The 23,601-nt window shown below is 35.3% G+C and overlaps 1 protein-coding gene across 1 annotated transcript in view; it reads right to left on the bottom strand.

Moving 5' to 3' along the window:
* The window catches only part of RPS6KA3 (ribosomal protein S6 kinase A3), a 76,805-nt gene that overhangs the window by 18,696 nt on the left and 34,508 nt on the right, over nucleotides 1-23,601 (bottom strand). Inside the window, exons 3-14 of the mRNA XM_051794881.1 lie at nucleotides 23,115-23,231; nucleotides 20,843-20,924; nucleotides 16,994-17,074; nucleotides 15,927-16,006; nucleotides 13,367-13,473; nucleotides 10,216-10,253; nucleotides 9,670-9,812; nucleotides 6,453-6,523; nucleotides 1,508-1,596; nucleotides 1,186-1,250; nucleotides 985-1,087; nucleotides 454-578 (exon numbers count right to left, since the gene is read on the bottom strand). Of these exons, the coding sequence (XP_051650841.1) occupies nucleotides 454-578; nucleotides 985-1,087; nucleotides 1,186-1,250; nucleotides 1,508-1,596; nucleotides 6,453-6,523; nucleotides 9,670-9,812; nucleotides 10,216-10,253; nucleotides 13,367-13,473; nucleotides 15,927-16,006; nucleotides 16,994-17,074; nucleotides 20,843-20,924; nucleotides 23,115-23,231 (1,101 nt within the window). The remainder of the gene's footprint in view (nucleotides 1-453; nucleotides 579-984; nucleotides 1,088-1,185; nucleotides 1,251-1,507; nucleotides 1,597-6,452; nucleotides 6,524-9,669; nucleotides 9,813-10,215; nucleotides 10,254-13,366; nucleotides 13,474-15,926; nucleotides 16,007-16,993; nucleotides 17,075-20,842; nucleotides 20,925-23,114; nucleotides 23,232-23,601) is intronic.

Here is a 23,601-nt window from a genome sequence, read left to right as displayed (position 1 = left end):
GATTCCATGTCCTGGGTCATGGATTCCAAGATGCACAGCAATCCAGAACATCCAGATATAATCCACAACTGTATTTCAATGCCTCCTACTCCTGCATTGCAGGAGTCAACTGACATTTTCATGCATGCAGAAAAAAAGTCAAGACATCTGTTATTCCCCTCCATCTTATAATTATGGCTTCATATTGAAGAGTTAATTCAGTAGAGATGGTAGAATGTTTTCATCTAAGGGTTGAAACCTATTTACACCTGTAGCTGCTCAGTAATTAAACAGGTCCTGCACCTTCAGAGATTTTGTTTGGATAAAAACATTATGATCTTTATTTTTCTTGTATAAAGGCTTTGTCATGGTACTTCATTCTGTGAGGAAGGAAACAATCCCTCCACCAAGACGCAGCACTGATTTTTTTTAAATTGACTGATCTACCAATTTTTTTTAAGCAGATGTACTCACCTGGACGATTGAATGCACTCCAACTGTCTGCATGGCTTGGCTTTCATCATCTGATGCAATAGCTACAAAACTAAATCCCCGAAAAAGCTGATGTGCATTAGCACTGGGTGGGATACCAGGGGAATCTGAAAAACATATTGTCTACTTACAAGCAGAGTTTTTAAAATATAGATACGAGATTATGTCTACGCTGAGGAGCAAACTACAGCTTTATTCTACACAGACTGGAATTTTCAGAAAGTGTTTCTGAGGATGAAAATACAAATAATTAATGAATTATTTTGCATATACTGTCTAGAAACACAACTGATAATCACACAATTTTCTAATACAAATACCAGTACTTTACTAAAATATTTACATATAGCAGCATATCTACATCACATTTTTGTGGGAGAATACTGATATTTTGGTAACACTTTAAATTTGTAAAGACAACTTTCTATGAAATTTTGAATGGATCACTGCAAAATTGATCCATTCAAATTCTATTTTTTGAATATGTAAATAGTTTCATTCTTATCTGTTTACCTTTTGGGGTTTTTGCTGTAAACTCAGGGTCAAAATAAAATGTATCTTCAGGTCTCCCAGTTGCAGGTTTAAAAGGGGGATGAATTTCTCTCCTGTATAATTTCTGAAGAGAAGGAACACATAGTGAATGGAAAAGTTATATGACACCACCAAAGACTTAACCAAGAAGTTTGCTGAATTAATTTTTAATTAGATACTCACATTCCAATCTATTTTGGAAAAGAATGCATGCCTCTTAATTTCTTCTACTCCATCTGGACCTGCTCCTTTTATAAGGAAGAAAAATGTCTGTGAACTATTTTCTCCTTGATCAAAGGAATGGCTAGAAAAATTACTTCTTATTTCTTTTGCATTAATTTTAGATGTATGACTAGCAGAAATGATAATACCTTGTTGATCACTAGAAGAGCAAACAGGCAAACTACATTCTTACTTTAAAGCCTATTTTACATAAAACCCCAAATTTATCATTGATGTTATGAATATTATGGTAAAATTTAAAATATTTTGCTAAACATTTTACCTAATCTGTTTGCTGGGTTTCTTTTGAAGAGCATTCGCAGAAGACTCTGTGCTTCAGGACTCAAGAACTGGGGCATTCCAAGTTTGGCCCTATAGAATAAAAATAATTAATAGTATACAAATATATTTAGGTGAGAATCAACTCTGCATTCTCCCTTGCTTTGTCATTCAAAAAATCTGCAACAAAGCAGCATCACTGAGAAATTGCCTTCAGACATCAGATACAGAGCAAAAGTGCTGTCAGTCATGTAAACATGTCATGTAAACAGGCTGCTGTCAGTCACAGGGGTTTGTTTTGGTTTGTTCTTTTTTTTTTTTGAATAGTATAATATTTTCAGTAATGACTCAGGAACTTTAGTAGAGGAAGAGGTAGCAAAACACATAGAAAAGAATAGCTACAGGATAACAGTTTACACACTTATAAATTTTTGTAATATGCTTTGATTCATTTATAGGTCCAGTTATTACCAAATGACACCAAACAAACCATTCTGATAGTTCATATAAAAGACAGTTTAGAAGGAGTAAGAAAACTACCACAATAGGACATATACCAAGAGAACCCAGGAAAAACAGCAGGAAACCTAAGCTAGATAACAGCAACTGATTTAAGGTAGGACATTTTAAAAGATCAGCAGGTAAAAAAAACCTAAAAAAGATCACTCCTTTTTTCTTTTTACTCCCCTTCCCAGTCTATTTCAAATATTATTTTTCCAGCTTGCCAGTCTTCAATTTTTCAATTAAAGTTTTTGTAGCTCTGTCATTTAGTTTTGTTTTGTAATCCTTGCCATATTTTTCTCCTCTCCCCTTAACACTGAGTCTCCATTCTCTCACTGTTACTAGGGCTCACTTTTTCTTATAACAACAATAATGGTAAAGAGGGATATAACTGCCTCCTTTCCATCACTAATTCAAACTGTACCTTGTTTTTTTCTGTAACAGTCCATGACACAAGCTTTGTGTAGGTTTCAGTCAGAAGACATGATCTGCCTTGTATTTCAGGTATTTGTAGATGTCCATCTCTGTGACACTTCAGCAAATGCCTATGTGTTGTTACCGGTTCACTTTTCATCACTTTAAAACCAGAATTTGCAATATTTTCCATTCCTTTCAGCATTAAAAAGTCAGGGGCAGGGAGGAGGAAAAGTCTGAAAAACTTTGCCTTCTTTGGGCTCTTCAATAACTACAGGCAGATCAAGGCCACCAGTGGAGTGGAGGAATGGGCAGTGGGCTATCCAGTGCTTCCTGATTGGAATGCACTACTAGCAGCTGAATTCTTACTCATGCATTTTATATTTTGTGATACCATTGCATGTTCATGTGATGTCATTTCTGCTCATAGTCAAGTATCACAGAGCTACACTGAAAGCAGGGAACACACTGTCTGCAAAAGCACAATGGTAACATTTACAATGTTCCTGAAGGACTGCAAACAGACAAGTATGATAGGACTGTGCTGGGGTGGGTGGAAATCTTTGTCCTATTATAATCCAAAACAGCTCCAACATGAGGATGCAGCCCTGGAGGTTTAGCATGAAAGGTCAACTGCCTAGAAAAATCTAAAACCAGGCCAAAACCAATTGCAATAAATCTACTGGAGAAGTGACTCAATAAACAGAAACAAAGGACTGGTATGTACTGCAGTCCACAGAGGAGTGAGTTAGAGGCCCTCGTGCAAACTACAAAGATTATGACTCTCACTGCTCCTTTTCCATCGTGAAGGAGCACCTTTCACAAAATCCCATACTGGACATGTGACACAGCAGAAGAAAAGGCAATCACCAGGTCCTCAGAGTTCCTATGTCATGCAACTACATGAGTGACAGCAATTTTTTTCTGACATTCCTGATGGACAAAAACAAAGTTTTCGATGAAGGCATACCTCTTCAGTAAAGAGAAAATATGTTTTAAAAATTGAACTTTATTGCTGCAACCTATGATTTCTTCAAACTACAGTTTCTCAGTTTTAGGTAAAACACACAAGAAAAAACAAAAACTTGTCTTGATAATGTTGTGAGAAATAAAGAACCCAAAAAAACATGTATTGTAAGAAGAATGCATTTTCTGTGGATTTTTAGGAACAGAAGGTAAGAAAAGCAATATATCTTAAATGATAGACTATGAAAACATCAGTTCATATGCACACCTGTCCATTTTAAAGTTTTACGAAAAATTTAAGGAAAAATATACCAGTATGCAGAAAATAAAAATAGAACATATAGCCAGAAAAAACAAGTGTGAACCTATCAGAAAACACTTTAAAATATCTTCTGTTTTTCAGCTCTTTATACTACCAACAGCAAAATACTTCTATGTGTGTACTATTCATAAGCATAGAAAACATTAAAAGAGGGTAAAACACCTTTACATAATAAAACACACTGCACTCTTTCTGTGCAGCTATTTGAAACTAATAACAATTACAAAGACTAGAAGGTGAAAAAATAAAGTTGGCAAGGGAATTAAGAGATTCATGCTCAAAGGAAATCTGAAAGTAATTACAGAATCATAGAATCCTATAATGGTTTAGGTTGGAAAAGACCTTTAATATCATCAGGTCCAAGCATTAGCCCAGCAGTCCCAAGTCCACCACAAAACCATGTCCCTAAGTGCCACATCTACACATCTTAAAAACCTCCACAGGATGGTGACTGCACCACTTCCCTGGGCAGCCTGTCTCAATGCTTGACAACCCCTTCTGTGAAGAAACTTTTCTTTTAATGCAGTCTAAACCTCCCCATGCACAACTTGAGGTCATTTCCTATTGTACTGTCATTTCTTATTTGGGAAAAGGGACCAACCCCCATCTCGCTACAAACTCCTTTTAGGTAGTTGTAAAGAGTGATGAGGTCTCCCCTGAGCCTCCTTTTCTCCAGGCTAAACAACCCCAGCTCCCTCAGCTGCAGGGATCTGCAGCTTGTGCTCCAGACCCTTCATCAGCTCCATTGCCCTCCTCTGGACTTGCTCCAATACTTCACTGTCCTTATGGTACTGAGGAGCCCAAAACCTCACCAGTGACAAGTACAGGGGGACAGTCTCTGCCCTGGTCCTGATGGCCACCTGATTTCTAATACAAGCCAGGATGCCATTGGCCTTCTTGGCCATCTGGGCACATGGCTGGCTCATGTTCAGCTGTTGACCTCTGCACAGCTTTCCAGCCACTCTTCCCTAAGACTAGAGTGTTGCATGGGGCTGTTGTGACCCAAGTGCAGGACCCAGCATTTGGCCTTATTGAACCTCACACAACTGGGCTCGGCCCATTGATCCAGCCTGTCCAGATCCCTCTGTAGAGCCTTCCTACCCTCCAACAGATCCATATTCCCTCTCACCCAACTTGGGATCACCTGCAAACTGGCTGAGGTGCCCTTGATTCCCTTGTCCAGATTGTTGATAAAGATGTTTAACAGGACTGGTGCCAAAACCCAGTCCTGGGGAACATCACCTGTGACCAGCCACCAGCTCGATGTAATTCCATTCACCACCACTCTCTGTGCTATCAAAGGCTATGAATATCAATTAACTGGGGAGATGCAATGAGAATATTCTACATGGCAGCTGAATACAGAAGATATTTATAGCAACAGTGAAAAGACTGCTGAGGAACAGAGTGGAGTCACATGCAAGCAAAGGGAAGAAGAGAAAGATGTGACTCATGAGACGTGGATAGAAAAAAATGCATGGCTCCTGAAACAAGTGAGAATGCAGTAGAATTATCTCTGACTAGCTTCTTGTAAATAGGAGGTGGTGAGAATTGCTGTGAATAGATAGAACCTTTTAGTTAAAGACATTGAATAATCACAACATGAGGCTTTGAACTGGCATGGTGCTGAGCCAGCAGAAGAAAGTAGCATCACTAAATATACTTGCAAATAAGATGAGGAAGAAAAACAAGGGCAAAGAAAAACATAATTTATGCATTATGAAAGCAAAAGCAAGGAAAAGAATGAGTTTGTTTTCTAGCGTTTTTTACATTCTAATTACTTCGAAAAAATATGAAAGAATTTCATATATTTACTTTTCAAAACAGGCTGTTGGTGTAGAAGAAATATCGACTTTGATATACAGGTAGACAAGTGGTAACAGGACTTGATAAATAATCAATCAAGAACAATGATAATCAATAAAGTAGAAAACAAATAAGAAAACTAAAATAGTCTTATGAGTTTTCATGGAAAAAATGGTATTAGTTAAAAATGGATGGAAACAGAGAAGTGAACCTATGATATGAGGAAACAGACTTGTTTGCACAGTGTTTGGCTACAGTCCCAAAAACAGGGCAGTTACGCCATAGTTTAGACAATATGTGGGGAATCAGCAGGGAAAAAAAAAGCAGACCTTCATTAGCAAAAACAAGAACATGAACTGCATGAAGGAAAGCCATTTTCACAATATAGCTAATGCAAAATCTATACTGAAAATAGCCAAGGGGAAAATTGGAGCTTGGGCAAGCTATAGGAGAGTACAGAAGGGAGGATGCACTTTAGCAAATAGGGGAAGTATTGGAGAAGCAAGTTGTTGGTAGCACCATTAATATAAAGAAGTAGGGTGAGGAGCTGGTAAGATAAAGAAGGAGAAAAAAAAAATACATTCTCAAAAAGCCCCAAAAACCTAAAACAAAGGGAAAAAAAAACACCAAGGAAAAAACGCACAGGTTATCAAAAAGGATAAGAAAGTTAAAAAATATTATGGAAATCAGATGGGAAAGATCATATGGCTGGAGTTATTATTACAGATTAAAGAGCTGCTATGAAATTCTTTGTACCTGGTATGGGGGAGGAATAGAAAAGCAAATTAGATAGGCGGCAAAGGGAATTAATAATATGGAATAGGGAGTGAGGATTTACCAGTACCTTTGAAAATGAGGGAAGAGTAGAAATTAGATATTGCAGCCCGGAGGGCATCCCTGTAGAATACCTGATGAGATATATAAATAAGAGTGTACTCACTTGAGAATCATAGTCATGGTTTCTTTTCTGTCTTTCCCTTGGAAAGGTAGAGTACCAGTGAGCATTTCAAACTGTATAGAGTAAAACTTTCATCAATTACATTACCTGGACAAAAACTAATTTTTGACAAAACTACTTAGCATCTTAACCTTCCAAAATTCATGCATGTTAACAATCAAGTCTGTGCAAAACAACTTCATTGTACAGTCTAAATTGCTACAAACATTGAGCAGCCTTTGCCATTTTTAAAGCTGCAAAGTATTTTCCTATATTGATACCTTGCTTTACATACTTTTACCTGAACAATTTAGACTATAACTTTCTGTGTTTCAGTTCTGCCTAAAAAGTTTATTCTTGGAAGACTTGATCTACACAGCTGTACTTTTAGTTTTCAACAAAGTGGGGGATAGGGAAAAAGATTCCCCTTTCAAAAGTTAGTGATGATTTCTCCTCATGCAGAGATTTTTAAAAAGGTCAATATTTTTAAAACTGGCATGTACATAGTCTTTGTTGAAAAGGGGGAAAGGTTAGTTGATTGACAAAGACATGCATGATGAAAAGTGGTTACTGTATGCATACAGTGGAAATAAAGCCTGAAGGAACACGCAAGAGCTACACAATATGTACATGCACATTCTACAGTGCCTTGTAATAAGCAACAGACACCGTTAAAATACTGATTTGTTCTGAAAGTGACTGAGTAAAAATAGATAAATATAAAAGCACTTCTGTTGGGCTGCAGTATAATGCAGGGATATCAGGTCTAAGTGAGGTAGTGAAAGCAGTCTGGCAGCAGTCATGGCAGCCAGACTCCTAAGGCAGAAATCATGATTTTTTTGGTTTAAGAACTGCAAAATAACATAGTTCAATGAAATTTCATGGCATACAGTTAAAGACATAAAAATTAAAATAATTATAAAGGAGCCCTCTGAACAGCTTATGCAAACTTAAGTCATACTGAACACAAGGTATCCTATTCCACTCCTTTCTGGTACGACTCAGACATTCAGCTTTTTAAACATTAAAAATGTACATGGATAACTTGAATGAATAATGTGTGACTGTAGTATTCTTAGATCTACAATAAGAGCATGAAGTTGCACTAAAAGTATTCTTTAAAAACACCATTTTTTAAAAATAAATTTTAAACTTCTAACTGCTATCTCTTCACTACTACTAGATATTTTATACCCTTAAACAATAGTTTTCCAAGATATGTTTAAAAAATTTAAATTTAGTAATAATGCCAACATGAAAAAAACCGGCTTTTAACTTTAATACTTTAACAGTTAAGACAATTGTCAGAAAGATGTGTGAGGTATAAGGAAGAAAAAAATTTTTTTGTTTGTTTCTGGTCTTTCACAAGTTGCACTTGAAAGAAACCCACTTTTTAAAAGGTAAATTTGTAGTGCTGCATGTTTTGAAATATAAAGTTCTTTGGCAAGCTCCTGATTTGTCACAAGCATAAACATTTGTATTAACAGCTCAGCATATGTGTTCTTTGTTGCCCTTCTCAAATACTATATTCCAACATTATGTGCCAATAGTACTTTAAAAGTAAGCCAATGTTGACCTTCCCTAGTTATAATGTTTTATTTCAGCAGGACAGTATCTCAATGCTTCTGAAAACTTTAAATGAATGCTTTTAGATGTATGGCATCCCTTAAAACTGTCACCATTTTAAAGGACAAATTGCAATACATTTCTCAACAATGGCTTAAATATTACTTTGTTTCTAGCAGCACAAGAAAAGAGGCCAAATGGTTTGCTGAAGTATCTTTAGAGTCTCTCTTTCTATGCTATAATTTCTGTGGTGTAAGATACTGTGTAGTTACACCACACCAACTGTCACTTGAAGTCTTGATCAACACAGAAAATAATTAAGAATGATTTAAAACTGGATACATACAGATTGTCTATGCAAATTACAAACTAGAAATGCAAGCAACAAAAATATGTCTTAGAGAAAACTGCACTGTATTCCATATACTAATTCAGAGAATTTGTTTGTGTTTTTTTTTTAAGGTCATATTTTTGTATTCAAAGTAGAAGCCAAAGTGCTTAACATGCAGTGCACTTAGACTGTGAAAGCTACATCTAACATCTTTCAGCCATTTTTAATTTTACCATATGCACTTGATTTTAATTTTACCATGTGCACTTGATAAACACAAAATTATGTTTTCCAGTTTTATAAAGTAAAGCTGAAGTTTAATTATGTTAGTATTATCAACAACAAATATTCTGCAACTACACTGTAATTATCTTTTAATTGACTGTGTTCTTACTGATATGTGCAGTTGTGAGGAGTGTGTGTGCGTGTCTGGAGAGAGTTTAGTTTTCAGGTGCTACTTTTACATAGTCAGTTTTCAGATCACAACAGCATTCTAAATGATTAAGAAGTGATAGGATGACCTATTTTCAGACACAAGAGTCCTTCTTGTACTATAGAGCACACACATTAGTTGCACTGTTGCAGTCATTTAGCAGAAGCAGTAAGAAACAAAAACATTTTCTTTAAAAATACAATTATTTAATCTCTACGTCAAAACTGAACACAAAGATTTTAAATATTAAAAGCCCTTCAGCATTCCTCAAATACCAAACATGATCTATTAATTATTCCAAATTCATATTCCATATACATATTATTTCCCCCAACCCTGCAACTTCATAGTAACTAACCCTTGTAGAAACACCATAAGCAACTGAGCAACTACATCCCAGGTCAGTTCAGTGTCATTCAGATTATTGTGATGTGTGAAAACAACAGTCGTCATTATTCCACTAAGTTTTAATTACACTGTAGGCTCTAATTAGAAAGGTACTGATCTTTTTCCTGCTGAAAGTAAATTCAAATTTAAAATTTGCATCTAAATTTCTTCCCCACTTTGGAATAGACAGTATTTTTTCTGTATACTTCAGTATTCCTCTTAGTCTCCATAACATTCAAACTACTATAGATGCAAATATATAAACATATATAAATGCAAAGTATTTGAATTAAATGATGATAAAAATATGGCATATTGTTGGTGTGGATATGAAACCTAGTCTATGTTCTTGATCCAAACTCTGTGGTATTATTAATTTCATATAATTTAGACTTCCTTTGTAGAATTCATGTAGAGCTCACCTTAAAGGTTAGTGTTTTATTTGTTTCACCAAACCTTGCAAAGCACAGTCTTGTTATTATTTACATTTACCAGAAACCTACCATTAAAACACCAAAAGACCACCAGTCTGCACTCTGTGTATGGCCTCGTCTGTTAACAACTTCTGGTGCCATATATTCCACTGTTCCACAGAAAGAGTAGGCTTTTTTTTCATGATCAATTGACTCCTTACTTAAGCCAAAATCTGAAAGGGAAAAAAAATAGTTCCAACTGTAAATACATTAAAAAAAAAAAAAATCACTCATGGTTGATACTTTTACTATAATGTGAAGTGTTATGCTTATATCATTTGTATATAAAACCAAATACTAATATGGGGATTACAGAGTTCTCCTCTCCTCCCCACATTATCATAGGTCCATAACATCAGATATACTTGTAAAGCAGATATCTTATTGAAATATTTATGTATCTCATTTATTTCAATTACACTATTCTCTCCACAGCTAAATTACTTATCAGTTAAAATGACTTATTTACTTTTTATTTACTTTACTTATTTTACCATATTGGTTTACCAAAAGAAAAATGCAAAGATTTTATGATGAGCAGAAAAGATCTAGGTATTGCAATTTCTCTTTATTCACCTGTCAATTTGATATGTCCTTCCTCATCCAGCAGGATACTAAAAACCAAAAAATAATACAAAAATTAATTAAAATATCTTTTAACTGCTGTTTTGGACAATGCAGTGATGACATTTAGGAATAAACAGAACAGCACACACAAAGACAAGCAGCATTGAACATGCATGAAAATGAGTTATTAGAAGATACTTTCAAACTACATCTTTTCCCTCAGTTCTTTCTTTTCAAAGATAATGAAAGAATCAGTTTATCAAAGTTTTGTTTAACCATTTGGTTAAATTCAATACGTAGTAACATTTATCTTGAACTTTCAGTTTTGGCCATCTGCAGCACCTGGAGCTTTATCACAATTGTTAAATATAGAGATGTGGTTCTGTTTCTTTTATACAAGGTATGTTTTCATATGCCTACAAAACAGGTCTTAATTTGTTATTAACATTCCAGAGGGTGTCGACCATTTCAAATAACATCAAGTAATAAATATTTTCATGTTGTACCAAAGGACAGGACCAACAGGCCCTATACTTGGAGCAGGCCTTGTGCTTCCACAGCCCCACAATATAGACACAGCCTGTAAGAATTACTCTTGTTACTCCCCATCCATAATTTACAAGTAATTTCAACATTTGGCTTTTTTTTTTTTTAATTGAATGCACCCAAGACTTAAACCCAAGGCTAGGTATAGACGAATAGTATTTAAAGAAAAAACAAAACAAAAAGAACAAAAAAACCCCCTATGTTTGAGGCAGTAGCTATTTAGTCTTCTGTCAATTATTATTTCTTCCTTTTCCTCTTGGAAGTTAATGTTAGAAAAATAACTGAAGTTCTCTCACTTTGCTTTCTGAAGATCATTTTCCACATGTTAAGCTTATTTTTCCTCACTTCAGAATTACTTAACAGAACACTCTCATAGTTTAAACAGAATTCATTCCCTGCTCATTTGTAAGTGCAATCCCACGCCAAAACTCTATAATTTCCTGATTTGAGCAGGAATCTTTCCATTCTTGTCAGTCAGGGCTAAACATTTTTCATAATTTTCTCCTTTACATCTTCTAGAACTCAAAAAAAAAATTATGGAGGAAAGGCATAAACAGGAGATAGTATTCAGTCATTGAATGAAGCATGGATGACTAGTATATCAAGACACACCACCATATTGCAATTGTACTTTCAAGCTTCTTTTAAGTTTTCAGTGTAATTATGTGATTGCCAACACACTAAATAAAGCCTATGACTTACTATTTTCATATTTTACTTTAAACTTCATTCTGCTTTTATTTGTAATGCATTTTAAAAACCAGCATTGGAAAAAAAATTTTTGCTGTCAGGCTTCAAGTGCAAAGATATAACATACGAATGCAACTTTGTATCATGCATTTGTTCTAAGTTTAATCCAGAAATCCTATGATAACAATAAAAACAAAAGGCCAAGACGACCTCTTCTCTTTTGCATGTATTAAAACACATGGAAAACCAAAGGCAGGTATATTTTAGTTTATGCTTTACTTAAAGTAACTTGGACTATAGCACTTGGCATGTCACTCTGAAGTAAGATGCTCTTAGAACCATAGAATAGTAAAGGTTGGAAAAGACCTTTAAGATCAAGTCCAACCATCAACTCAGCATCACCATGTTCAACACTAAACCATGTTCTTAAGCACCATATGCATACATTTCTTGAACACTTCAAAGGATGGTGATTCAACCACTTCCCTGGGCAGTCTGTCCCAGTGCTTGACAACCCTTTCAACGAAGAAATTTTTCCTAATATCCAGTCTAAATCTCCTCTGGTGCAACATTTCCCCTAGTCTTGTCACCTTTTTTCTGGGAGAAGAGGCCAACCCCCACTACAATCTCCTTTCAGGTAGTTGTAAAGACCCCCTTTTTCTCCAGGCTAAACAACCCCAGTTCCCTCAGTCATCCCTAGTAAGACTTGTGCTCCAGATCCTTCACTGGCTCCACTGCCCTTCTCTGGACATGCTCCAACACTTCAATGTCTTTCTTGTAGTGAGGAGCCCAGAACTAGACACAGGATCTGAGGTGTGGCTTCACCAGCGCCAAGTACAGGGGGACAATCACTGCCCTGGTCCTGCTGGCCACACTATTTCTGACACAAGCCATTGGCCTTCTTGGCCACCTGGGAACACTGTCACCTCACGTTCAGCCAGCTGTCAAACAGCATTTCCAGGATGCTTTTCCACCAGGCAGCTTTCTAGCCACTCTTCCCCAAGCCTGGAGCATCACATAGGGTTGTTGTGACCCAAGTGCAGGACCTGGCACTTGGCCTCATTGAAGCTCATATAATTGGCCCTGGCCCATCCATCCAGCCTGTCCCGATCCCTCTGTAGAGCCTTGCTATCCTCCAGCAGATCAACACTCCCACCCAACTTGGTATTGCCTGTGAACTTGCTTAGGGTGCTCTCAATCCCCTTGCCCAGGTCATCAGGAAAGATGTTAAACAGGACTGGCCCCAACCAACACTGAGCCCTGGGGAACAGCACCTGTGATCAGCCACCAGCTGGATGTAACTCCGATCCCCACCACTCTCTGGGTCGAGCCACCCAGCCAGTTCTATACCCAGTGAAGAATGCACCCACCCACACCACAGGAAGCCAGTTTCTCCAGCAGAGTGCTGTGGGAAACAGTGTCCAAGGCTTTACTGAAGACAACATTCACAGCCTTTCCCTCACATCCACTAAGCAGGTCACTTTGTCACAGAAGGAGATCAAGCTGGTCAAACAGGACCTGACTTCCATAACACATTTCTAACATATCAATAATTCTTGCATCCTTGCTGCCGCATGGATCCCCATCCCCTACCTCCACTGATATGGCAGATGGAAGGACCTTGGTAGCACACTGTCCTTCAAACTGGGATGTGCCACCTCCAGGCTTATCTCTGGCTTTGTTCCCATCCTCCTTCAAACATAATTTAAAGCTCTCTCAAGGAGCCCTGAGCTAAGAGCCTTTTTCCCTTTTGAGACAGGTGAAATCCAACCTTTTAAGCAAAACCAGCCCACAAGTCTCCCCCACCTCCGTCTGTTCAATTTATACAGTAAATTACTTAAGCTTAACAGCTGAGAAAAAGTGCATAGGTAGAAGTGCTATGAAATGAAATCAATACACTGCATTTCTCACAGAGGAGCCTTACTTTTCTGGTTTTAGGTCCCGGTATATTATTCCAAGACTATGTAGATGGTCTAAAGCAAGTGCTAATTCTGCCAAGTAAAATTTAACATCGTCTTCTGTGAACATCACCTGAAAAAGCAACACAATATGTTTTACATGTGAATCTGTAAAGGTTACACCAGCACTAACACTAAACAACAACAACAGTAGTTTTTCAGAATTGCTCTTCATAATACTTGAATTCATTTCTATACACAACACTAGAAATTCAAATTTATTGGTGACACAAAATCTAGGATTTTATAACCCATACTATTTCATACTTGAAATACTTGGACATACATGAAAAATAATTTTGAAGCCAATATATTATTCTTTCTGCAAAATAGGAGGTTAGTTGTTTCTGATTGTTCCAGAGAACAACTGTAGTAGGATTGACAAATTTTGGAAGCCCTTAAAGAATGTGACTACCTCTTTGGTGGATTTGACCATTTCACTTCTAGACAACAAATTAACCAAAGAAGTCCAAATACCTGAATTTTGTCTACAAAGTCAGAAAGACAAGAAAAACTTATGGATGTTGGTTTTGAAAATACTAAGTACTTTTAGAAAGAAGTTACAGCGATGGTAAAAGCCCCAATATGCAACCTTGAGATGTAACTGCAGAAAAGGTAGGTCAAAGAGTAAACTAAAGAAACAGTCTATGTAAGAGCACAGGTAAGAGATCCAGGTAGCAATCCCACTTTTTCAGTTTGGAAGATAAACCAATCCCTGTTTACACTCATTGAAACAAACATGTTGTCCTAATTACATCAACTGTTGTGATCCCTGAGAGGAAACATTCAAATTCAACTTTTCTGGGACTGTAGAAAAAAGATAAAAATAAAAAAAGATCCTGCATGATTTGATTCTATTTCAGTTACTACTCAGTTATTTTGTTTGTTTTGTTTTTAGAATTTAAGACTATTTAAGAATCTTTAGGTAAAGCATATGGACCTACAAAAAAGAATGGCAATAGGGAGCAAAGATGAAAATTATTCTAAACAAGAGTTAAAAATAGACAATATAATATATTTTCCCCTTAGTAGTTTAAAGAAAAAAGTGATACCAAAGCTGGTACAAAAGGTTGTTGCTGATATTACTTCTACAAGAGAGCCAATATTTAGTACAGGCACATTCAAGAAGGGAAATTTCTATAAGAAACGTTTAAAATCTCAAAGAATAAGATCTCATGAGGATAATACACCCACACTACGTTCTTTAAAAGCATTGCACAGAATTTTTCTCTCCTAACCTCAAACATCTGCAGTGTAGACCTCTAGCTTTGAATTAATCACTTTTCCCTTTGTAGTCAATAGGGGAAAAGCAACTTTTAGTTCATCTGATCTATTTTAAAATCACATGAATTGATATGAGGACAACATTAATTGCCTCCAGCATACCCATTTCACTCATCACTTATGAATATTTCTCTTAGATTCAGGTACCTATGGTGATATTTTGTATCTAACCCTATTAAGATTTATAAAATTTCAGTGGCTCAAGATGAAAAAGTCATCAGCAAGAAACGAATATACACCCTTTCTCGGGAATCAAGAATAAACTAGGGATTTCAAGAGAAAAGTATCCAAGTTTTTTTAACATTTTACTTATCTGTGGCAAAACAAACTACAAGAAACAACTTGAAATAGATGGTTTCACCAAAATACATGTAATAATTTATGTGGTCAGCATAGAAATGAAGATATATCTATACACAAAATGCATTGCATTCTACTCTCCTTTTAATAACCATGTAGCTTTGCAGTGGTCACCCAGTTGTCCCAGATACTCTCATAGCAAGGGAAAATGGAAGGTAACTACAATTACAAATCTAGGTTATCAGATATATATCGGATATATTTATATCTCTATCAACATATATTGTTTCAAGTTTTTGCATGAGTGATGGCCAAAAAATCTTTTTAAAATATGATATATTAAATGTCAACATTTCTTAGGAATTATAATCAAATTAATTTGAGGTAATGAAACTCTTCAAGGTTATTAGTTCCCATATCTACACAGAGATATCACCATCATGACAAAAGCAAAATGTTAACTGTTGGAAAACTACTAAAATAAGTGGAATACAATTCTTGCTTTTTCAGTATTTATAAAGAATGTGATTTTGCATTCATATGTAAATTGAAAAAGATCTTATTTGACACTGAATTCTGGATATTAAACCCAGACATAAATCAGTTAATTTGAATACAGTTACTTTATATAAAACCATGCTCTTTCTGAATCTTATATTTAAACATGGGAGCAATACGAGAAGAAAACTTTGTCAGGTATATCAGCAGCACAGAAAGGCTGCTTGTCTAAGCCTTTTTTTCAGAAATAATGTAAATTAACTTTTCACAAAGTAACTGCTTTGTGAAAAAAACCCAACCAAACAAAAAACATAGGTGGTTAAAAAGAGATTAAAATTTTATTCAATGAAAACCAAATTTAAAAAGTAAACTCTCCTAGTTGTCTACAGACAACTTATAATCAAATTTTATCAATAGACAATTTTTCAAATTAAAAAACTTTACCTCTTTGGATAAACGTGTAAACAAGTCTCCTCCCCTGAGAAAATCCAAAATAAGATATAGCTTCCCTTCTGTTTGAAAAGCTGAAAAGATCAATTAAAAAAGTAAACATTATCTAATTTTACCCACAATCAGAAAAATAACATACCAAATAATTCACCCTTATTTTCATTACCAAAATGAATTCTTCTTTATCCTTTGGGGAAAAAAGTATTTAATGAAAAAATGTATTTAAATGAATTAAGTAACTGGTCCTCTGTCATGGACCAAGTAACTCCTATGTCTTGTCAAAGTAAAGCAAGTCACCAATGAAATTTCTAAAAAAATAAACTTTATTTAGGTTAGTCAGCATTTAATTCCAGATTTTGAAGTAACAAGCCAGATTTAAAAGGGCAAACTGGTAACTAATGCACCTATTTTAAAAACTCTAGAAACTCAGCTTAAGAGATTGTCCAGTTTGCAGAAGAATAAAATAGTGAAAAGTACATTATTTAAGACAGATCAGAGAGAGAGATATGAGGTTTGAACTATAGGAAAAAATGGATCCTAAAAGAAAAATGAACTGAAGAAAACCCAAACCACACCAGAAACTCTTCTATCATTTATTTCACGTTACTTTCTGCATGACAGGTTAAGAGTAGTGATATCCTCCCATCTTCCACATTGCCCATACTATTAAAATTAAAAGGCACATTCCCACCAATTTTGATGCAACTGGAAGTAATGCCATTGCATCTGTTTCCTACAGACTAAGCAAAGCAACTAAAAGAAATAACTTAAAGTAGGACATAATAAAGATTGGTAATTTTGGAAAAGAATTGCTAGTTATTAATAACTGCTTTTTAACAGCACAAAGGGCTACAGACTCTTCAGTTCTATAAAGATTTAAGACGACATGAAGTCTGCCATGTGCTTACTTTGCATGAGAATTACTACACAGCAAGTCTTTGCACAATCAGGACTTAGCACACTAATGTTCTATGACTCCCAGAATCACAAAGCAAGTATTAGGTACTATCTTGACAAACACCCATTTTTACGCTATAAAAATGAATTTTTATGCAACTCACCATAATGTAATTTGACAATAAAAGGATGATTAACTTCTACTAGGATATCACGTTCCATTTTTGTCCGAACCCGATCTCGAACTACAACAGAACATGAGCAACATTAAAAAAAAAATATTTACACTATGAATCAGTACTTCTCCTATGTTTCCTGATGTACTTCACATTGTATCCTGTAATATTACAACTGCCTGCAGTTGTGTACTACCTTACACAGAGGGGAATTGAGAGAGAATTTATTCCACAGTTCAGAGTTTTCTGATAAATATCTTCATGCATTTCAATCATCTTCAGTTTGTGCTACTGACAAAACCTGATGCTGGGCAAATAAATTTAACAAAAGCATGTGAGAAAACATATCTACCCTTCAGTCTGCTCTACACTTAGTTATCCTTTTAAACACTAGAGCAAAACTGCCACAGCTATGTACAGAAAACATAGCCATTTTCTCTAATGCTAAAAAGCACAGAGAATTAAAGTTATAGCAAAACAAACTTATAAATACAATTATACTACCATAAAGATGTTTATAGTGGTTTAACTCATTCAAATAACTTGCCCTATTAGGATATCAAGTACCTTCACAATTTGGAAGGGAAATTTTTTTTTCATTTCCTTTCTTTATTATGAACTTAAAATAAAAGTACAACTGATTCAACATAGTGTACACTTGCAACAATCTTTTTGATTTTCAGAGCATTTACTTGGAGTAAGCATGCATGGAGTAATATATCAGACATCAAAGCAGTTGCTGCTCAAGCTGCCTGTGCTGTCCCACCCTGGTAGCTCAGAACTGGACGTGGCTCCTATGCCAGGACAGATGAAACTCAAAAGGGCATCCCGTGCAGCTGCACCACATCACAGTGCTGGCAACGCATGGGCTCGGGGAGGATGGGCAGCTGAGCACAGCACCTGCTTCAGCTGCGTCCTCCACAACTCCCCTGCCACCCCACTCCGGGCTTGGTTCACACCTCAAGCTTCAAATCAGCCAGGACAGAGACACAATTCAGAGCTCTTGACAGGTGAGAGCTATCAAAGTTTGCTTTCAGTGGTTTAAGATGCTGCATTTCTCTTTCTTTCCCTTAATCTACATTTTGTTACTGCTCCTTTCACAAATGTTACATCTACCTGAGGGAAGCACCCCAGAGCAATGAAGTCCACTCCAAAGTTTAAGCTGACAGCACTCCTTGTACAGTTAACAAGCCAGAGTTTTCACATATTAAAACATAACAAGCCAGTAAAAAAAAGACAAGAAGCAAAAGGGTCTTTAGAAAGTTTATCTATCTTTTCACAGAAATAGGCATTAACAATAATATAGGTACTTGTGAAAAAGTTATATAGATACATTTTCATGAATTAATAAAGCTATCAAGTTTCCATCTCCCTGCAAAACAGATTCCTAAAAATGAAGGACATGAAATAAGGGCTCAGCAAACACAGAGCATACGTCACACTTAGATTTTGACCTTCACATCTAAAGTCATGAAAATGTCACAAGATATTTGTGTAGTTTCACTGTTTCAGTAGTTCATCTGAATTACAAAATTGAAATTCAGAATATTGTTTTTTTTTTAGGAAGGTTCAGTTGAGAAAAAAGTTTTAAGACTTTCAAGTGTTTGAAGCTATGGAACAGCTATATGGATAACAAGCCTTATTTCTGGAAAGCTAGAAAAAGTACAGACTTAAAAAATTTCAAGCACAAAAAGTGTAAAGAACTGAGCTCATTTCAGATATTAGTATCAGCCATTATTTGACCTGACATCTGACCTTTGTTTGAATATAGTTTCCATTAGCATACTATTGGAAGTACTGATTTTTCTTATTACATCTGATGCCAGACTCTCCAGCAATGATCGGGCCCTGTTTCTCTCTCTCTCCCCCATCATAAAGGGGCACTGAAAGATGATACCTTCTATCAGAGTGTATTAATAAACTAGTCTCTGCAGTAAACAAAGTTGTGTTTATGCTTAGATTTGCCCTAAACATTAAAAAGTTGGACTGTGTAGTTACATCTATGTGTTCTGGCTAATACAGTTGCATTCCCATGAAAATATTCTCTCTAAATTTGACTTGTGAATCCTGCACACTGCTTTTAAGTGTGGTCTTAAAGGGCATTATCTTTAATTTTAGAATACAAAAATAACTTTATGAAATAGACTTCAAAGAGCTAAAGAACCACAGACAAATCAAGTAACACACTGTATTATTTAAAAACATAGTATTATATATCAAAAACTGTTGCAATTATGGAAAATAGGATTAATTCCAGGTAATTTCATATTAAAATTTCAACAGTAACTTTAATTTGCTTGCAACTCTGCTCTTCCTAAAACATGAATCACAACCAAACAGCACATAAAAGCATCTGAAAATTCAGATACAAAGTGTTGAGAACTGTGGCATCCTTGAATTCTTAGTGCCTCAAAGAGTCCCCTTTTTCAATTAAAAGTCAAGCTACCAATTTCAGTATTTATCAGTCTCTGCCATCTGTAGGCAAAACCAGACCCACAGCTTGGACTGTAATTTTCACACATAAGGTTAAACTGCAATCAAAAGGTGATGAAGAGAAGCCCTCAAACATCTTAAAAAAGCAACTGCTGAGTGACCTTTGACCAGTCCTGAGCCATTAACAGGCTGGAGAATGAAAGGCTCTTGAGGATATTAATGTACCTTAAATGAGTGGAAATCAATTTCAGAAAAATAGGAAGTAAATAATGAGAATGACACGTGCCACAAAACACAAAGGAATCAAAATATAGGAAACTGTTCAAAAACATACTCTCTGTAATAGTTTTTATATAATGAGAACTGTGAGAGATATTCAGCACAAGATCTTAAGTTAAAAAAAAAAAATCAGGTTCAACATTTTAGCAGATGTTCACAATTCAATGAGGGTTTTTGTTCCCTTTGCTGTTCTATAAACTGTATGTTAAAATTGAAATTCAATATAATAATCAATAACATAGGCAAAAAAACACTACAAGTTGTTGGGACCATCCCAAAATTATCGTTGCAATTTCAGTGCAGTCATAAATCAGAACTTCAAATAGACAGAAGTACTAAATAATGGCATAAAAGAACAAGCAAACATTCTTGTTAAGGTATTAGTGTGAAAGATGACTTCCACTTTAATGTACTGTAAAAAATTACATTGTTTCTTTTTTCTTATAGAATTCTCCGAGACAGAATTGAGATTGTTCAGGCTTAAACTTATCTTGCTACTGATACTATTCAAGACCAAAACCACCCAAGAAACAGATCAATCTACAACACATTTTTGGTCAAGTAACTTAAAGGACTTACTTAAGATTTTATAAAATACATTCTACATCCAGAACAAGTGCCAAAAACTTTGGGCAAATGTACTGTGTATGTCTGTTTTAAAAAACAAGACTTTAACTCCCGTGCTTAGAACTTTTAGAATTAAACAGCTGATACAATGCACTTTTAAATATCATGACCTAATTATAAACTGAGCAAAAGGCATTAACTGTATCCTTGGTGATACACAGCAAATGAAAAACGGAAGGATATCAAGTTTCAAGTAAGAGCTCAGAGCAGGTCAGGTGGCAGATGTAACACAACTACTCCATCAAACCACCATCACCTGAGGAACACAGTGGGGAAAGGAAAGGAACCCACTTTCCCCTATAACTACCAACATAGTCCTGTTGTTACTGAATCCTTCCAGGTTCACAGCACAAAGCAGTGTATTCTGCTATTTGCTGTTTGATAGAAGAAAGCTGTAAGACAATCTGCAGAACAGCATCTGTGTTAAGATTAGGTTTTGGTAGAATGTCCCCTATTTATCTTCTCTTTTTTCCTTCCCTCTCTCTAAACAATGCTTACCTTTCAAGGTGGCCTTTTTCAATACCTTCATTGCATAAAGCTGTCTAGCATCTGATCCTGAGATTTTTTTGACAAGGAAGACCTGCATTAAAGATTAGAAAGAATTCTTAAAAGAAAATAAAAGCAACTCAGGTTAATGTATTTTGCTATGAAATTCAAGTAGTCAGTATGATTTCAATGAAACTCAATTTGACAATTTTATATTCTGTAAATCCAAACAAAAAATTTCTTTAACTTTCTCCTACTAGTCCTTCATTTTGTAATCTAAAAGTTTCATTCAAGATTGCCAAATTAATTTTGGTTTAACTTAATTGATTTCAGTGAGTTAAAAAAAGTATGAATTTGGATTCTCTCAGAAGCTCATACAAATCTGAAACACAACATTCAGCTTTTTTAAAATTAATCTCCAGTTTTATCTTATTGAAATTCATAAGATGGCACATCAAATGTGCTAGTAAAATAATTGTCAGATATGATGATAAACGTGTGAACAAAATTTGATCCAGAAACCTACATGAATCAATTTATAATAAATAACTTTCAAAAAATAACTTATAAAATTATAAGACTGACCTCTTGTGTCACAAAAACATTTTTTTATTACATGCTTTGGATGAGTGTTGCATGTTACCAATAAAGAACAACCAGCCACAATTAAAGTGTGTTTCATTTCCTTCTTCAGTATAAATGCGATTGTCTTTAATAACCTCAACACAAAATTAATTCCAGCAGAGCCAAATTTTAGATTTAGAAATGAAAAAGAAAAAATATACCTGCCACAGGTTATCTGCTTATTTATGAAAAAATTACAGATACATGTTTTGGTACATGAGAAAATTAAACATGTTATATGAAAGCAGTTTTATGCCTCTTTTTGTACCCCATTCTCATGTTAACAACCATTTGCACTATCCAGAGACTACCAGAACATCATCAAGAAACGTTGAAAATCACTCAGACTTACTCCTTTTAAACTAAATGGGACACAGTGATACCTTCACAAATTATTAGAACAAAGGAATTATGGATTTTTAAATATTAATTTAATATTAATAATTTTTGCATAAAGGCTAAGACAACTGAGGACAAGATTGGCATTTTTGCAAAACTGAGTCATCTAGACAGTTCATTATTTTTGCTTTTTCAAAACTCACATTCCTCTCCCCACACCCTGTTATAGTACTGAATTTAGTAACATCAATAAAAAATGATGGCTGATCATTTATGAGCTTACATTTCCTTGTCCATGAATGATTTACTTCTCCCGATCTGAAGATTTTCAAATGAAAACTTTGTTATGATTCTGGATTAAATCAAACTTTTAGAATCAGGTTTCTCAGTCAATTCTTGCTAGTTTGAGTACAAAATTTTATAGTTTCTAAGCATCTAGATTTCCAAACCTAACTGGAACAATAATGTGACTAACAGTAACTTCCTACCACCAAAAGAGAATTTGATATATTATTCTAATTTTGTCCCATATCCAAGATGGATTTGGCTTTATATGCTAGAGCTTAACATCACATTCAGAATTGCAATTAGGGCTGAAAGTCGATGTAAAGGCTCTGTTGTCTTTCATTACATATTCCATTCAGTCCATATGAAGTTAATGTTTTGCTTTCAAGTTGGGATTGGACAACTAAAAGTATAAATCTTGTGTGCCTAGTGAGATCTCAGTGTGAACAGCAGTTACCAAATGCTAGAAACATTGAGTCTTTAACAGGTGTTTAGATAAATATGAAGGCACATTGTACCTTAACTAAATTATGACAGATAATGCCAGCATGAACAAGACTAGGGTGTATCATGTTTACTTCAGCAGCCATTACTGCCTAAAATCTGTTCCTTGCAATTACAATCTGCCACAAAAATAAATTCTGCTATAGCTTCTGTACTAATGATGACCTACCATTAGCAAGTTAGCAACTAGGAATACTTATCAAAAAAACCTTTCAACCCTCACCCCCTCAAACACAGCAGAGTAGTTATAGAAAAATGACATTCCATTTTAACAGTGAATACCCAATTATTCCATATCAAGCCAATTTTTCTATCGAAACTTTGAAATCTACATATCATGCAAACTAGAAAAAAAAATACTGCTTTAAAAAGATCTGCCACAATTACAGTGCCTCATTAGCACTAATTTAGAAAGCAGTTTTCACTTGCAACATTGCCTTAATGCAAGACTGTGGTTGTTCTAAATATTTCACTCCCAATATTCAATGCCATATTCCTGAGTAACTGGCTCCATAAGAGTTCAGTTACCAACCTTTCCAAAGGATCCTTGTCCAAGTACTTTCAGAAGTTCAAACTGTGAAGGGTCTGCTTTCTCATGTCCTTCTTTTACATGGTGAGTTATTGCAATTTCTTTGATACTTCCTTCTTCCTGACAGAGGAAAACAGAGGAATAAATTTACATTAATGGTGCATCTTCCTAGGTTTATAAATTCACAATATACTGAAAAATACCAGTGCCACTGAACTCAACAAACTAGATGCTTCCAAATGTAGGCAAAAACCACTGTGCAACGCTATTTGCATAAATAGAGCACACAAGCAGCATTAGTTCAGTAACAACATGGCTTAAACTTTCAGGGATGTATCAGTCTCCAAACAATAAGAGAGTAGACAAAACAAGTCAGCAATTCCCATGCTTTTTTGGTTAGGTCCATATTATTTGGTTCATATCTCTGTTCCAGATTTACAACCATTAATGGAAACCAATCTTCTTAAGAATTTAAACCTCTTAAAGCACA

The sequence above is a fragment of the Manacus candei genome, unplaced genomic scaffold (assembly GCF_025592945.1).
Source record: "Manacus candei isolate 608988 ecotype Guabito, Panama unplaced genomic scaffold, ASM2559294v1 h1tg000041l, whole genome shotgun sequence".
NCBI lineage: Eukaryota > Metazoa > Chordata > Aves > Passeriformes > Pipridae > Manacus > Manacus candei.
The sequence above is the reverse complement of the archived record's forward strand: the minus strand, read 5'-3'. Positions and strand labels throughout refer to the sequence as shown.